The sequence below is a fragment of the Haliotis cracherodii genome, unplaced genomic scaffold (genome assembly GCF_022045235.1).
Source record: "Haliotis cracherodii isolate W230 unplaced genomic scaffold, xgHalCrac1.p SCAF_17, whole genome shotgun sequence".
Classification (NCBI taxonomy): domain Eukaryota; kingdom Metazoa; phylum Mollusca; class Gastropoda; order Lepetellida; family Haliotidae; genus Haliotis; species Haliotis cracherodii.
The window spans coordinates 23,565,591-23,582,858 of record NW_027266272.1 but is presented as its reverse complement, the minus strand read 5'-3'; the positions used below and the strand labels follow the sequence as shown (position 1 = coordinate 23,582,858).

The window sequence follows — 17,268 nt, the reverse complement described above, 5'->3', positions numbered from 1 at the left end:
GGTTTTCAGTTACTGGTTTCAAACTTCTTGAAGTCAACAGTGATCATTTTAGTGGGAGATCTAAACTGATCATAATTCTTGTTATGTTTTAAATGTTTATTGTCTACAATAGATAAAATTAGACAGAATTTCATACATGAGTGAGTGAGTGAGTGAGTGAGTGAGTAAGTGAGGGTTGTTTTTTACCGCTTTTAGAAATATTTCACACACTGCACCCATGTCAGGAATCGAACTCGCAATTGGGATACGATGACATGCATCAACCAAGTCAGCGAGTCTGACCACCCGATCCCCTTAGTCGCCTTTTACAATAAACATAGTCGCCTTTTACGGCAATTATGGGTTGCTGAAGACCTATTCTACCCCGGATCTTCACGGGTCCTGATTATGGTAAAAGCAGGGGTTAACATAACACACAAGGCCTGCATATTTGATCAATCCAAGTAGAAATCTCCAATTTCTCCATGGCATCAGTTGTCACATCGATCATTCAGTCTGTTAAAATCATTAACTTGCAATACTGGTATCAGAACATTAAAATTTGAAACTCCTTTGTACTAACACAAAAAATAATTCAAAACGTTTTTCCTGTAAAATCCAGTTACAATTTTTGAAACCTTACATTAAATTCCTGTTGGATCATTTCAAAAGTTAACAGTTGGTTATGTCCTCTGCTTGTCTGGAAAATGTTCAACTCCCTAAAGATGCCGCTAAAAGTCTCTGAAGATTTATCTCTCCATCATCTGAGTTATGTCCCCTGATTGTCACATGGCTCTGAAGCTGTATAAACCAGTCCTCTAACAAGCATTAATTGTCTCCAACCCACAGCTGCTAATTAACTCAGGTAATTAATGTGTCTGTCCCAGCAGGTGGACTCCATAAACAAGACACTCGGCCTGCAGTGAGAAGGGATGAACTACCTGACCGACCAGTGGAGACACATAATGGGGTGACAGGTCTGTGGGATCCCACATCTTAACGAGACATGCCTGCATGTGGACATCGCTCACAGACGTTGTTACGAAATGTTTCTAGGACGCAATACTGTGAAATGTTCCTAGGACGCAATACTATCATGAAACAATACTGTGAAATGTTATTATGAAACAATACTGTGAAATATTATTATGAAACAATACTGTGAAATATTATTATGAAACAATACTGTGAAATATTATTATGAAACAATACTGTGAAGTGTTACCAAGACTCAATACTGTGAAATATTATTATGAAACAATACTGTGAAATATCATGAAACACTACTGTGAAATGTTATTATGAAACAATACTGTTAAATATTATTATGAAACAATACTGTGAAATATTATTATGAAACAATACTGTGAAATTTTACCATGAAACAATACTGTGAAGTGTTACCAGGACTCAATACTGTGAAATATTATTATGAAAGAATACTGTGAAATATCATGCAAGAATACTGTGAAATGTTATTATGAAACAGTACTGTGAAATGTTATTATGAAACAGTACTGTGAAATATCATGTAACTGATCTGTGAAAATATCATTAGGAAACGATATTGTCTTTAAAATATTATACAGGTAACGAAAAATACTGTGAAATGTTATTATGAAACAATACTGTGAAACAGATTAATTGTGGGTAGTGCGTTTTATTGTGTCTCAAAACATGACAGAATTCCTAATAATTCATATCTAAAAGTCTTATACATACTGAAACTAAAATACCTTTTTTATTAAAATATATTCAAATGTGGATTGGTCAATCTTTTCTCTGTTCGACCCAATACATGATCTCAAACGTTATCTTTCTCTTGCAAATCAAAATGGCTGAAGCGGTAACCTGAGCCCTTACAAACTTAAACCTCCACAGCTTTATAGCTCATTTTATAAAAGGTTCAAGTATGTTCCTTCGCAAACTTTCATGGCCAAAAATAGCTCCCCCAGTTTATGGAATTTAACTATTTCTTATCTTACTCATGCTGGGAAACATCCATGGTAAAGTCAATATTAGCATGAATTTAAATTTCCATCACAACGAAATATTTGTCATAACGGAATTTGAATCCTCAGGAAATAATGAACCGGCATGTTCAGGCTGGAAAAACTATCAGTTCCCCGGCAGAAGTTCAAGACATGTTGACCATCAGGAAATGAATCATTTAAAAGATATCTAAAAACATCTTGTTCGGCCATTAGGCAGATTTATCTGCCTTCAGCATGTGCAGCCTTAACAGAACAGCACCAGATAAACATGGGATATAACCAATAATAACCTGGTGTGAACATCCTTTCACAGTTTATGTAATATTGACATGGGTGGTACCTTCTTTATGTGGGAGCTGGCTAAAGGCCTTGGGAAATGTTGTTCTGGCAAGAAAGACAACAGTGTTGCTGATGGTAAGAGATGCAGAATGTACAAGGCTTGTGAACCAAAATCCAAACGACAGTTTTAACTAACTTCCACTCTTTGTCTTTCAATCTAGCAAGTAGGAAATTAGACACCTGTGTTCATGTGTTGTCACAAATCCTGGACATCCTGGTGATAGCGCTGAGGTCTTCCAACAAACAACAACAACATTTGCAGGTGCCCCTCAGAAACAGATTTCAGGGACCATCTCAAAGATAATATATCTTCATTAATACGGACCATTTTTCTACTCAGACGACAAAGTCGTCCTAACAGTAGCCGGGCCTATAATTGGGACATTAGGCATCTCAGTCGTTACTATTTGGTTCAGAGATTATCTTTCCCAAAACAGGTCAGTAGACAACTTTTGTGAATGATTTCTGAAACAAATAATTTGAAAGCAAGCGTTACTTAGTTTCCAATAGTTACCAACTTTGAAAATTAGAAGCGGGGTAATGTTGACTTAGTTATACAAATTGTCATAAAAAGACACATTTAAGAAACTGTAGTAAACAGACTTGGTGAAAAGGGAAAAAGACTGTTCCAAAACTTTTAATTCTATCCCCTCTTGTGAAAGTTTGAGTGGGCGGAAATAAAATTAAAAAATGCTGGTTTGACCACCAGTATACCATTGAGTGAGTGATCGAGTGTGTGAGTGAGAGAGTGAGTGAGTGAGTGAGTGAGTGAGTGAGTGAGTGGGTGGATGGGTGGGTGAGTGAGTGAGTGAGTGACTAAGTGAGCAAGTTTGGTTTAACACCACTTTTGAACAGTATTCCAGTTACATCACAGCATACAACCTTACTGTATCTCACCCAATTGCAACCTAAACCTGCACCCTTCAACACCTTTCTCTATATAAGGAAACACCCTCAGACCAGGAAACAGACCACAAATTTCAAGCCTCAAAATCATGATCCAATCTACTCCAAGACAGAACCTGATCTGACCAATCAGCTGCCTCGATGGCCACCTGGTGAGAAGTAATTGATGCAGTCTCTGATGCTCCAGCTAGAATACCACACATCCATCCAGTCTTCACCACCAGCAGGCCATCTGTCCATCATCGTCTGGGCAGCCCAGTGATAGAATGGCTGTCTTCTTGGTCAATGCTAATCCCTTTCCGCTTCAGTCAACAGTAGTCTTATAAGATTACTGCCTGTTGCACGGCAACAAAAATATATCCTTCAAAAGAATCAGCCCCTTTGCACTCTTTGAAATCTCTTACATATTCTTGTATAATGTCACTGCCAAAATATATCCTTCAAAAGATTCTGCCCCTTATAACCCTTTGAAATCCCTTACATATTCTTATACAGTGTTACTGCCAGTTGCATGGCAACAAATTAAATCCTACATGAAATTGCCCTTTTTTCATTCATTGAAATCCCATGCTGGTCCCGTTAAACTTTACTCCCTGATGCATGACAAGAACAATAAACATAACCGAATACCCTTTTCAGTTCCTGCAAGTTATTTGTCATTTTTTTTTATTCTACATTATTTTATCCTACCGTATTCGACGTAATAAGCGCCCCGCTCTAATAAGCGCCCACAGCGATATTTGCTAATATATTGGCTAGTGAACAATCCCAATTAACACCCCTTCTGATTGATCAATGTACACAAGACTTATTTATTCGCGTATAATACGCACTCGTGTGTTATATGCACCCTTAATTATGGGCAATTAAATTCTGGAAAAATATATCTGTCGTATATAAACATTTCAGGCTGTCAGCATAAACCACAAAATTAATCCTTTAACTCTGTTTTTTTCACCAAAATAATATTCTAATAAGAGCCCCCTATATCTAATTTTGAGAGCGCTCCGGCGCTTATTACGTCGGATACGGTAATTGTAATTTCCTTTTCAGTTCCTTGAAAGTCCATATTGTTGTAACTGTTACAACACCCTTGCTTTTAGTCTGTCATACAGACCCTGATACAAATATATATATCAAATACAGCCCATGCAAGTCTATAATGTTTGGCAAGTCTAGATTACTGCAGTATCAGTATCTGAAAATGAAGAGAGTCTCTGGGCTCCCTTTTGTTTTATTTTTATTGAGATAATTGAACAACTGTTTTTTTTACAATTACTACAAGAAATTAGTCTAAGGAACCTGCTTTGCGAAATAAAATATACTTTGAATGCAATCACCAGCTACACACGACCAAATCCATCAGTTAGACTTCCATTACAGCACTGATCAGTGTCACCCTTGGCTACTTCCTTGTTGCATAGTGAGTTTCATAATGTTCAACGTACAGAGTGACACCATACATGAACCATTCTCTAGTCTCTCTTACAGACCTCAGAGTATGTATTTAATAACACATTCATCACCATTGCAGTCCCATCCCCTCCACAGCTCTATCAGCCGATACTCATCCCCTTCTCAACTCTAGCAGCCGATACTCATCCCCTTCTCAGCTCTAGCAGCCGATACTCATCCCCTTCTCAGCTCGAGCAGCCTCTACTCAACCCCTTCTCAGCTCTAGCAGCCGATACTCATCCCCTTCTCAGCTCTAGCAGCCGATACTCATCCCCTTCTCAGCTCTAGCAACCGATACTCATCCCCTTCTTAGCTCTAGCAGCCGATACTCATCCCCTTCTCAGCTCTAGCAGCCGATACTCATCCCCTTCTCAACTCTAGCAGCCTGTAGTATCCCCTTCTCAACACCCCCCCCCCCCCCCCCCCCCCCCGGCCCCTTCACACACCACCACCAACCCTCTGGGCTGGACTCCTCCTCCCACCCCACCCCCCTTTGCTCGCTCCCACTCCCTGACCCTACTAGGTGCTCCTTGCTACCCCTGGGGGTGCGCACACCTCATCATGAGAGACCCACCTTCCCCACCCATACAGCTCCGGTATTGCCATCCCCTCCCCCCAAAACCGTCCCTTCCTACCCCTCCATGCCCCTGAAAGACTCTGAGTGTGTACACAAGATCCCTAGGGAGGTAATACAAGATGGAGATGCTGGTGCTCAAAACACTTCCAAATGACTCCATGTTGACCTTGATTGCTGACCTTGATTGCTGACCTTGATGTGTCATGGTCACCTTACAGCCTACAGGAGGATCACATCAGCTGATTGAGCCCCTCCATTGACCCCTGCCATGATCCTCCACACCAGGATCCCAAACCTAATTATTTCTGACCCGTGGGCTTCTCGTTAACAGATTGAACAGAACAGTAAAACTGCAATTCAGGAGATTACATGATCAGCTTCAGCATGTAAATTATCAATGATATATCAATATCTTTCTTTTATTGCATTAGCCCCAGTCACGGCATAAATGCTGATGATACTATGTAACAATTCTGAAACAATCACATTCATAGATATATGACTTGTACACCAACAGATTCATTTTTCACATGGTCAAATTTCAAAACAAAATTCATTTTATCATTGGAAACAAAGAAATGGACTCTGATCTTAGTCCAGACAAGATAATTGGTTATCCCTGTGCTAAACACCTTTCATTATTATAAGTTGACAGGTGAATATTCTCACAATACATTCGTGGACAAGAACCTATCATTGAATCAAAACCTTTTTGTTTGATTGTTTGTTTGTTTTTTTATGCTGCACTCTGCAATATTTCAGCTATATGACGACGGTGTGTAAATACTGGAGTCTGGACCAGACAATCCTGTGATTGACATCCTGAGCTTCGAGCTATGCAGTTGGGTTGCGATGACATGGATCAATCAAATTAGCAAGCCTGACCACCCGATCCTGTTAGTCACCTCTTATGACAAGCATAGTCACCTCTGACAAACATGGGTTGCTGAAGATCAATTCTAACCCTGATCTTCACGTATCACATGCAAGAGGAAAGTCAAATGGGTTTTAATGTTGCGTCCAACATTATTGCACTTAGTCTGCGATGTGCATTATGAATCAAAGCAATAATGTAGACCACCATGGCCGTGACAGATTAACTATACTCATATGGAAACATCAGTGTTCTTAACATCCTTTGAGTAGTACACATCCTTTGGTAACATTTGATCAGGGAAGGTACAAGACTCAAATTTTATCATTTTTCCAAAAAAGCACCACCTCTGTGGTCTAATGGGCGGAGCATGTGCCTTGAAAGCTGAACATCGGTGGTTTCAATCCCCTGGCCGTTCAGAACCAAAAGACGTTAAAAGATGGATGAAACAAGGCCTGGTTGGCTCGGAGTCAGTACACTGTGTCTGAGTTGGCTATCCATGTTAAACTGTGGTATCTCAGTGCTCCAGCACTATCAAACCGGCTGAAGTCCAGACCAATATGAGCAGACATACACACATCGTAATGTACGTAATTAATCTTCTTAATGATACCCTAAACCCATTTCACCTCACCTCATGTTGCAAAAGAGGTTTTAACAGTACATGAAGTAAGCACTATTAAACCTTATTTACATATTTATCACAAGTTATTACAGATACACCTCGTATCATGACTAGTCTCAGTGGGTGAATTTGTTTCCTCGGCAGACAGAGTGGCTACGAGGGAACACAGGAAGTGGCAGCCTGACTTATACTTCTGGTGATATTCAGGATGTCAACACGGAGATAAAGATGATAAGAACTCTCTGAATCAGTGCCATCACCGAGGCTACACATGGGGACGAAACCTAGGACAAGCAAGAGGACGCAGCACCACTGTGCCAACAAACACTGAAACTGTCTTAAGGAAAACATGAAAGAGTTGATTGGTAAATAAACACATATCTATATACAGTATATACTTGACTGAACATATATCCTGACTGGTCACATTTATTCTGTATACTATATACATATAATCGATGATTTTCAGACCGCCGTCATACTGCTGGACTATTGCTAATTGCGGCGTCAAATAAAAAAAACGAACCAAAAAAACATCCTATATCATCTATACAGGTTATAATCATATATCTGACCAGATATAGAGTTAATTCCTAACTGGTCATTTATCCTGACAAGTGATATACAGCTTAAAGGGGCACTGATCTAACGCCATTCCCCGGACTGGTTGTTGCCTTTGTTATTGTTTTTTCCCCCGTGAGTACCCGGATGATACGCAACGCAACTGAGTGTGACCAGAGACTGGGCTACCGTCTGCAAGAACAGCTAAATAAACTTGGAGGCTGGAGGCAATATTTGTTTTACGCATTTTTGCAGAAACACTGAATGGTTAACTGTGATCTATAAAGATTCGACAAAGGGCGCATGTTTATTAATTTCTTCAGCCTAAACAAACAGACAAAAAGAACGGCGGAGCTCATCGGAAGTCGTCATTTGGAAATACCCCAGATGGTTATAGTTTAATACTAAAAAAAAGTATCCATGCAGTGAAAGCATTTTCGGATTTCGGATTGCGTTGATAATACGATTACTACTCCCTTGTTTTCATCCACGTTTTTTCGTATAACCTTACACTTGTGTATTTGTCGTCATTCACTTGATGCTCAGTTAATGAATTTATTACAGGTACAATTAGTGGTAGCACCACTTAGATTACTTGACAAAGGTTCTCATTTGGCATTTATTTGTGTCTGGGGTAATTATTCAATCTAAATCCATGTTTGAAGTGAGGTGAAATGTGCGTTATGTAATAAGCACGTGGCAGCCCAGCAAGAGATGAATGATCAGTTCCTAGTCATCAAAGGATTAACAGAAAATATGTTGATTGATTAATCACTGTTATCTTGCACAGTGGATATGTCAAAAGTGAGTGTTTACATGTCTAGGTTTACTAAAACAACGGGAATACACTCATATCATGGCGTGAAGTGCTGATGTAAAAACAACATACTTTGTTCAAAGGGTTAACTGATAATACGTTGATTGGTTGCTCATTGTTATCAAACTCAATGGATTTTTTAGGAACCGTGGACGTAATGAAAATAGTTGTCACGTGGCCTTTCTCAGCCAACCCTTGAGACTTGACACCTGTGTGAAACACCAGACACAATCCAAGTGATCAGTTGAGAAACGAACACTGGTTATAATATCCCGAAACGATATATATCTTTTAGAATATTTGACAGTTACAGAGACACGTGACATCGAATAACTTATTTTGTATAGCTGCAGACGAGTGGGATATTATTCCTTTGTGTGGATATTCACGGATACATTCCTCGAACAAGGAAGCTGTCTATTTATACACATAAATTTGGTAAGTTGTAATCATGTCATTTGCATTTTGTTTTCCTTCATTTGAACCGATTCGTTCTTGTTTCTCTACGTCTTGGTTGGGAAATTCTTCAATGCGCTATAGACGTTGTTTTCACAGGTCATTTCCTTTGTAAGCGTGTATAGATTACCGTCAATTTGTAAAATGTGATTCTCTCAGGCAATTTATAAAATGTGTAAATATTTCAGTCATTTTGACTAAAAAATCTGTCCAGATTGATTAAGACGATCAAAAGGGCCTACAAACATCACAACAGATTATTATGTAGGGTTAGAAGCCAAACAACATAGAAATGTACTTTTCAACGTAACATTTTCAGTCTCTTGGTGATGACATTAAACATCAAAATGTTTGGAATTCGTTATCATAATAATACAGATGGAAATGTTTTTCAGTCACTTTGTAAAACAACTGAATATGTAGACGTTTAATAAATATGTTACATATTTTGACAGTAAAAAAATATAAACACTATAAAAAAAGCAATGATCAGGTGAAATATTTACTTTGTGTTGCAAGTCAAAATAGTGTAAACGAAAATCACAAAATTACCAAGCAAGTGACTTATCAAAACTTCGTCACCATTACCGATGCTACCCACAAAGATACCTACATTTCCTTATTATCTCGAAAATTGTATTTCATTTTGTTGATCAATGTAACCATACGCTCTTATTACTATCGGTATCCATAAAAGTGACTATTGCGCTTACGAATGGCGCAACAGAGGTCGCGAGCTAGTCTAGATTTCTGCTCTACATCCGGGTACTCACTGGGAAAAAAAAATAACAAAGGCAACAACCAGTCCCGGGGAATTGTGTTAGATCAGTGCCCCTTTAATCTAGACTGAACATATATCCTGGCCAGTCATATATACAGTTTATAATCTGGCCAGGACATACATGTGTTATATCCTAGCTTCAACCGTGCAGCAGCACCCCCCTTCCCACCTCCCTCCCTCCCCCTTCCTGTATGTGGCCACATGCTGTCAAGTATTTAGCTACAAATATAGCCACACTTCCCTCCCAACGCTGGTTAATGCTTACAGTAAAGACGCCATGTGTGTGTACTACTAACATATGCCTTCAGTCTCTAACACCTTCCCACCGCAAGTGCTATTTTCAAGTTCATTCAATATCAAAGACCCAATTCCTTGAAACAAATTACATAAGAAATATTGTAAATTAAACTTTGAAGGAGTTGTGTTGCTGATTCCTGTTTGCTAGTTCTACAGAAACTGCTTCAGAAAGATATTTCCCTTTTTTCACATTTTCACTTTTGTAACATTCCGATTGCCAATTTATGACAATTATGTCTTGTAGTATGTGAAACAGTGCCCCCTGGTGGTATTGTAATATCCATGAACAGTCTGACCTTGATTAATCGTGATCTGGTTCAACTGCATTCCTTAGACCCAGTGGCACTAGTTACGTACACACTACAGTGCTAAGAACTGACCTTTGTGTGTTATTTACAACAGCGTTTTATTTGACATTACCTACTTGTCAAGAATGCACTAAAGAGCAGGCTACACATCACCATGGTTACCGTTTCTGGTTCCCCTTGGAGTGGAGTTCCCCCCTCCGCCTTCAGCAGGGTGTACCGATATTTGATACCTTCTCTACGACTATAAGGGAGCCATCTCCCTTTGATGGTCATTTAACACCCCTATATTCAGAAAACAAACATGCATGCATACATACATACATACATGCATGCATTCATGCATGCATGCATGCATACATACATACATACATACATACATACATACATACATACATACATACATACATACATACATACATACATACATACATACATACATACATACATACATACATACATATTTTGTAAATCCATATTAGGTGTCAACAAAACAACACATAACTGGGCATGCTCTACATGTTCAATCATTGATAACGAAAAACATTACTTACTTCACTGTATTAAACACACTCGAGAAAGAAATATACTCTTTGAAAAATTATCTAGACAAAAGGTAAATGTAAATGTCCACAGTCATGAAGATAAATTATTTCAATACATCCTGTCAAATAATGAAGCAGTCAATATCAACTGCATTTGTTTCCACATCTATAATTTCAAACAATAAATACCCCTCCATAATCAACCGTTGACATTTCATGTATAAAAAAAATATCATCACATCATATAATATTGATTATTTTGTTTATGTCTACAGAAATGTAAATTATGTATGTCTGTATATATGTTTATATGGATCATAATATCTTGTCTTTCAAAATTGCATCTGTCCAGTAATGGAACGATTCTGCAATAAATATTATCTTATTATCTTATCTTACATACATACATACATACATACATACATACATACAGACAGACAGACAGACAGACAGACAGACAGACAGACAGTCTGACCCTCATGACATGAAACACACACACACACACACACACACACACACACACACACACACACACACACACACACACTTTCACCACTGTTTTGCCATTCATACGTAACACGTTTCAATTTTTTGTAGTAGATAATCTGTAATATAAACATACAGAATTCTGTCTCGTTAGTTACTAATTACTTTTACAATATTTCACCTTTTTTTATCCTCCAAGTAAACAGGTGCATTTATCATGCTATTTTAAATTGCTGCTTGAAGTTTTAAAACAAACTACACATATTTCTTCAACGTATTTTAAAAATAAAAAATATTTGAAATGTGAGAGGTGGAAGGTGACACAGTAAGTGCTGCAAGCAGGGGTGAACTACGATCATCATGACGTATATGTCAAAGGTACAAACAGGGGCAGCGTAATAGGACATAGGGCGTGATAACAGCCCCAGAGGGGAAAACATTATTACAAACAGTTGTCTGTGGGGCAAGTACTAACACATTGCTTCACATGGTCTACCAGGGCTCTGTTAGCCAGTGTTATACCATGTTTCTCTTATATACTGATATACAGTGTAAAACCATGTTTCTCATATATATATACAGATATACAGTGTAAACCTATGTTTCTCTTATAAACGGATATACAGTGTAAAACCATGTTTCTCATATATATACAGATATACAGTGTAAAACCATGTTTCTCTTATATAAACCATGTTTCTCATATATATACAGATATACAGTGTAAAACCATGTTTCTCCTATATACGGATATACAGTGTAAAACCATGTTTCTCTTATATACGGATATACAGTGTAAAACCATGTACAATGTACAACTAAATGATGAAACAAAGGGAATACAATGTACAACTAAATGATGAAACAATGGGAATACAATGTACAACTAAATGAGGAAACAATGGGAATACAATGTACAACTAAATGAGGAAACAATGGGAATACAATGTACAACTAAATGAGGAAACAATGGGAATACAATGTACAACTATATGATGAAACGATGGGAATACAATGTACAACTAAATGATGAAACAATGGGAATACAATGTACAACTAAATGATGAAACAATGACATGATCACACTGTTGTGACCCCTACACTGTCAACAATGACACCCTACTGGTCATACTATACTGTTGGACTGAATTGTTACACCCAGATTTCTTACACTTTCTGAATGTCATAAAACAGTTGTACCAGTTTTCTCCTTTGTTCTAGAGGCTGAGGCTGAGGCTGTGCCCTGTGCCACATGACATGACCTGAGGACCTGTAACAGGACCTGTGACCCGAGATTCCTCTTCAGAGGAAAACCGCAGATGTAACTGGATTCAGTGTTCACGGTCTGTTTTCACAACCGCGCTTAAACCAGAAGTAAAGTTGGGGAAGTTGTAGAAACTCCACCCTGGCTACAGAAATAGAAGACGCCCAGGAGGGATGACAGTCTACCATATATCTTCTAATTAACGTCAACTATGTTACACAAATCTTGAAGGGACTCTTCCCCCTGTGTAAAATACATAACTTCCAATTTTCCACCCAATATAATATGAACATTACTAAATGTTATTAAGAATAATTGTTCATCATTTTATGAATACTTTTGAACATCTTATCAATCTGATGTTTGTTTGTTTGTTGTTTATTGGCGTACTCAGGATTATTCCAGCTATACGACAGCGGTCTGTAAAAAATCAAGTCAAAACCAAACAATCCAGTGATCTGATGTACTCTCTAAGTGGTCACATGAAATTTATGTGGTAAAGATTTCTGTTGAGTTTAGAAAATGGTCCACAGAGGATTGTACACAATCACTGCCCAGATTTATCACCTGAAGAACGTGTCCATTAGAGGAAATGGTTGCCATGGGGATGACTGCTGTAGGAGGCAGTTAACCATGTCTGTTAAGGTTTAGTAAGTTTCCATTCATGTAAGTGGAATTAAAGGAACCAAACCGAAATTAGATATACTTTTAAAATTGTTGAAAAACATATATTCAATCGAGAAATTTATTGCTATAAAAAAGGATGACAAAAGTAACTTTAATAGAAAATGGTTACCTTTATTCTCAGCATTTGATTCATAGCTCTCTGTTGATACATGATATGTTTGAGTCTGACTGTGTGTTGCAACCGTGTTGGTTTGAAATAGGACAATGTTTGTTTCCAACCCTTTAATTTTCTAAAGAGTGTATTGTGCCATTCTATGCAATCCGAAATATGTCTTTGACGGAATACTGTATTAATCTACAACTCTGGGAACAATAAAAACGTTTATAAAAAAAAGAAGTTTCCATTTTAAATAGTGACGACCATGTGCAGACACACACACACACACACACACACACACACACTTTGACAAGGCAGTTGCACAAATAAGCATTAAAGCAGCTTGGTATTACAGCAATATGAAGTCTTAGGCCTTCAGTCTTCCGAAGAAGGCACAACTATATGTCTCACGCAATTGGGATCGATGACATGCAGCAACCAAGTTGGTGAGCCTGACCACCCGATCCCGTTAGTCTCCTCTTACGACAAGCATTGTCGCCTTATACAGCAAGCATGGGTTGCTGAAGACCTATTCTAACCCAGATATTCACAGGTACAATACTACAGTCAATACTACAGTTTATACTACAGTCAGGGCAGCAGGAACCATGGACTTGTACCAAGTTGGGACTGAACCTAAGAGATTAAAAGAGGACTTGGTTCATGTAAATTTGCAAGTTTGATTAAACTCAAATGCGAGTTGACTCGTCTTACTCAGGTCTTATGACATCGATAAATCCAGTAGTGTATAATCGCCTGCATTACACAGACACAATCTGTAACTTGTTAACAAGACTGGAAAATACCTTCAGATCATCCCCCTAACCAGATGACCTGCAATATCCAACTGCCCTTTTGATAAGTCAGTAGCCTTGCTACAAGGCTGTATTGAAAGAAAAGTCCATGGATGTGTAGTAATTTTATCTTTTATTGGCATTAGATCTGTGCACAGTACTGAGGACTCCAGACTCTTATCATCTTCCTGAGGCAAGTGAGTTAACTGACTGTCAAATTCCAGTTTCCACCCTTGCCAAGCTAGGCTGGTATTATGGAGTTACATTTTGGCTGGCCTAATGAGTCTGTGCATAGTCCAATAAAAATCGCGCAATGAAATCGAAATCCGGTTCGTAAACTTACGTGCAGATTTCGGTCAATTGTAGGATTTGCAAAGCATATGTACCGCCCATTCGTTGTCAACAGATATTTTACAAATCTTTTCATGTTTTTAATCAAGGTGCTCACGTGATTTGATGCACTTCGCGATGTAAGACCTGTTTTATCCCAATATAGATCTTCGTTATCAATCAGATTGTCTTGACTGGGTGCTGCCATTTTGTTTGAAGCAAATGCAAGTGATACGTGAGGTGGAATCTGATTGGTCCATAGGAGAGGCTTAGAAGGGACATAACTAATATCCACTGGTGGTGCTACGATCGAGCCCAGGAATTCCAGCCTAGTTCGGCAAGGGTGGGAACTGGACTTTTAGAGGCAGTTTACTCTCTTGCCTCGGGAAGATGGACTCTTATAGGGACAATATGTTCTTATTATTTACATAATCTAGAAATTATGATATAAACTAATAATTATTACCTTAGAGATTGTGAAAGTCTATCAAGTGAGATGCAGTATTGTCCACAGATGCTGCAAGGATTAACCCAAAGGGCTGTGATTTACACAGGTGCATTCACTGCAACCTCTACGGTACAGGAAACAGGAGGTCCCAGTTCAACCCAGGACGTATATAACCTCGTGACTCAAGTCTGCCTTTAGATATGCTATATATTTTGGTAGTAATATTCTATATTGACGCCACTGAGGACGGCTTGCCCAACCCAATGTATGTAAACACATTAAATCCAAGTTTTAGATAGTTGAGCTGTTGTATCAGTGTAATTCCCACTTGAGATCACCATAGAATAATTTGGTTCAACCCAGTTGAACATATTGATGGTGTTGTTGCAGTCTGACATTCAGACACAGGGGCTACACAGTCGGTAATGTAGCTCTAGGGACCAGTCATTTGGGAAAATGGGTAGGGAGGGGCAATTGATCTTTTTGTTCATGAGTGTACTGGTACTAAAACATAAAATCTTCCTCAAAAGTATGTTATTTGTAAAGACCCCTAAACCCTCAAAAGAAAAGAACATTTTGTTTGTTAAAAATTCCAAAGTATATTCTATCATGTCGTGATGATAGCATGACAATAGGTCATGGGTTATTTGACATGTTTAACGGCACTTCTTCTTCCATCCAATAATTTGTAAAATATATAATTTCATTTTTTTAGCAATATGTGTATTTTTGTCAGATGTGATGAAGAGTGTCAGTAGGAGTTCCTGGCGTGCCCAAGGGACAAAACTCTGCACAGTGAAGTGCGGCAACTTAGACGACCGGGCCATCCATGCCCCCTAATGTCTACAAACATGATCCAGTATCTTAACTATGAAGGGACTAATTTGTCAATATCTGCCCATAATGTATATAAAACTTGAGTCTGATGTCGCAAAAGAATTTTGTCTTCACTTATACTTGTGTCGTATTACTTATACTTGTGTCGTATTACTTATACTTGTGTCATATTACTTATACTTGTGTCGTATTACTTTGAAGTCATATAACACATCCCAAATGCAAATTGGGATTTTGGATCCCTTTTGGATCCCTTTTGGATCCCTACTTTATGCCTCGGCTCCTTGAATTTCTAATTGGCTCCTTTAAAAAAGTTTTAAGGAGCCAGGTGGCTCCTTGGATAAAAAGTTTGAGGCTTGACATCATCAAACCATCGTAACAAGGCTGAAAGGAAAACAAGTGGATGAGTAGACTTTCGATGGAAACAGAAATTCGTAACTTACCACAATGACTCCATTTTGTCCCGAGCTCCGTACAGTGGCTCCAAACCACTGGTTAGACTTGTCGTCTATCTCTCTATAGTCTTGGGTCCTTGGTACATATTTTAAATTATTTCCTGAAAAAGCAAACAGAAAAATGTCAAAAATGTAAATAATGGTAATATATAATCACAGATAACAAATATAATATCAAACGTAGACATTGTCTCATTGGTTTTCAAAACATACTTGAACAGGGAGAAACTACAGTCTTGTCGTCAGGGACTGCCTCTGTGGTCTAGTGGTAGAGCATCCGCCCAGAGAGCTGAAGGCCCGGGGTTTCGATCCCTGGCCGCGTCATACCAAAAGACGTTAAAAGATGGTACTTGTTGTTACCCTGTCTGGCGCTCAGCATTAAGGGGTTAAAGCAAGGACTGGTCGGCTCGGAGTCAGTATACTGTGTCTGAGTGGGGTATTCATGTTAAACTGCGGCATGGTATCTCAGTGAGCTAGCACTATAAATCGGCATCAGTCCGGAGTAGTACAAGCAGACAAGCAGCCACACAAAGACACACACGTACATGCACGTCGCTATGTAAGTGCAATAATCTTGGACGCGACATTAAACCCAATTTCACATTACCTCACCTTGTCATCAGGTCTGTACACTGGAATAAGGGATTTAACTACAATTCCAACATAGTAGCCCTTGGCAAGCAAATTTGGAAAATAATTGTTACTTTGCGTAACATTGAGATATTTCTTATAGTTCATATTTTTAAAATTCAGAGTTATTTTAACTTGAATGCAATAATGAAAAAGTAGGCTTTAAAAACACTTCCTTTTAACTGGTCCGGTTATCAGAGAGATACATACAGCGCCTCTACCAAGCCATAACACGAGATGCAATTACATGAATAGGGGAAGTTATTCCTTACCATCTGGGAATTTTAACTGACACTGGCTGTAGATGTGGGGACTTCTAGATAATTCTAGATAAATACCTGCATATAACTGACTCATACCAGGACCCAACCAAGCCCATATCAAACCAAGATGAAGGACACATGATATTGTCAGGAATGAATAGAAATAAATTCTGAAGCTTTTGAAGAAGGTTGAAGCAAAAACACAATAAAGTTCAATATAAGTGACCTTCTGATCAGAGGTCGGACTCCTTGTCCACATGACCAAAGAGGTTAACCCCGTCAGCAAGATGACAAGGTAAGGATGTCATCTGTGGGATAACTCCATGCCCTGCTACATAAGCATTTACTTAATCAAAAACAGGATGTAAACCTTTTTTAAGGTTTATTTTTTCAATATTTCGTGTTGGTATATTCATAAAACAAGATCTTAATCAATCTGGCCTAAGATCGATGTATTGTAGACTCA

At 38.4% G+C, this 17,268-nt stretch overlaps 1 protein-coding gene across 3 annotated transcripts in view; it reads right to left on the bottom strand.

The window, feature by feature from the left end:
• LOC139464973 (integrin alpha-8-like) overlaps nt 1–17,268 on the bottom strand; it is a 122,164-nt gene that overhangs the window by 90,342 nt on the left and 14,554 nt on the right. For all 3 annotated transcript variants that reach the window (XM_071246615.1, XM_071246616.1, XM_071246617.1), the window contains exon 3: nt 15,898–16,010. In XM_071246615.1, coding sequence (XP_071102716.1) covers nt 15,898–16,010 — 113 coding nt within the window. The remainder of the gene's footprint in view (nt 1–15,897; nt 16,011–17,268) is intronic.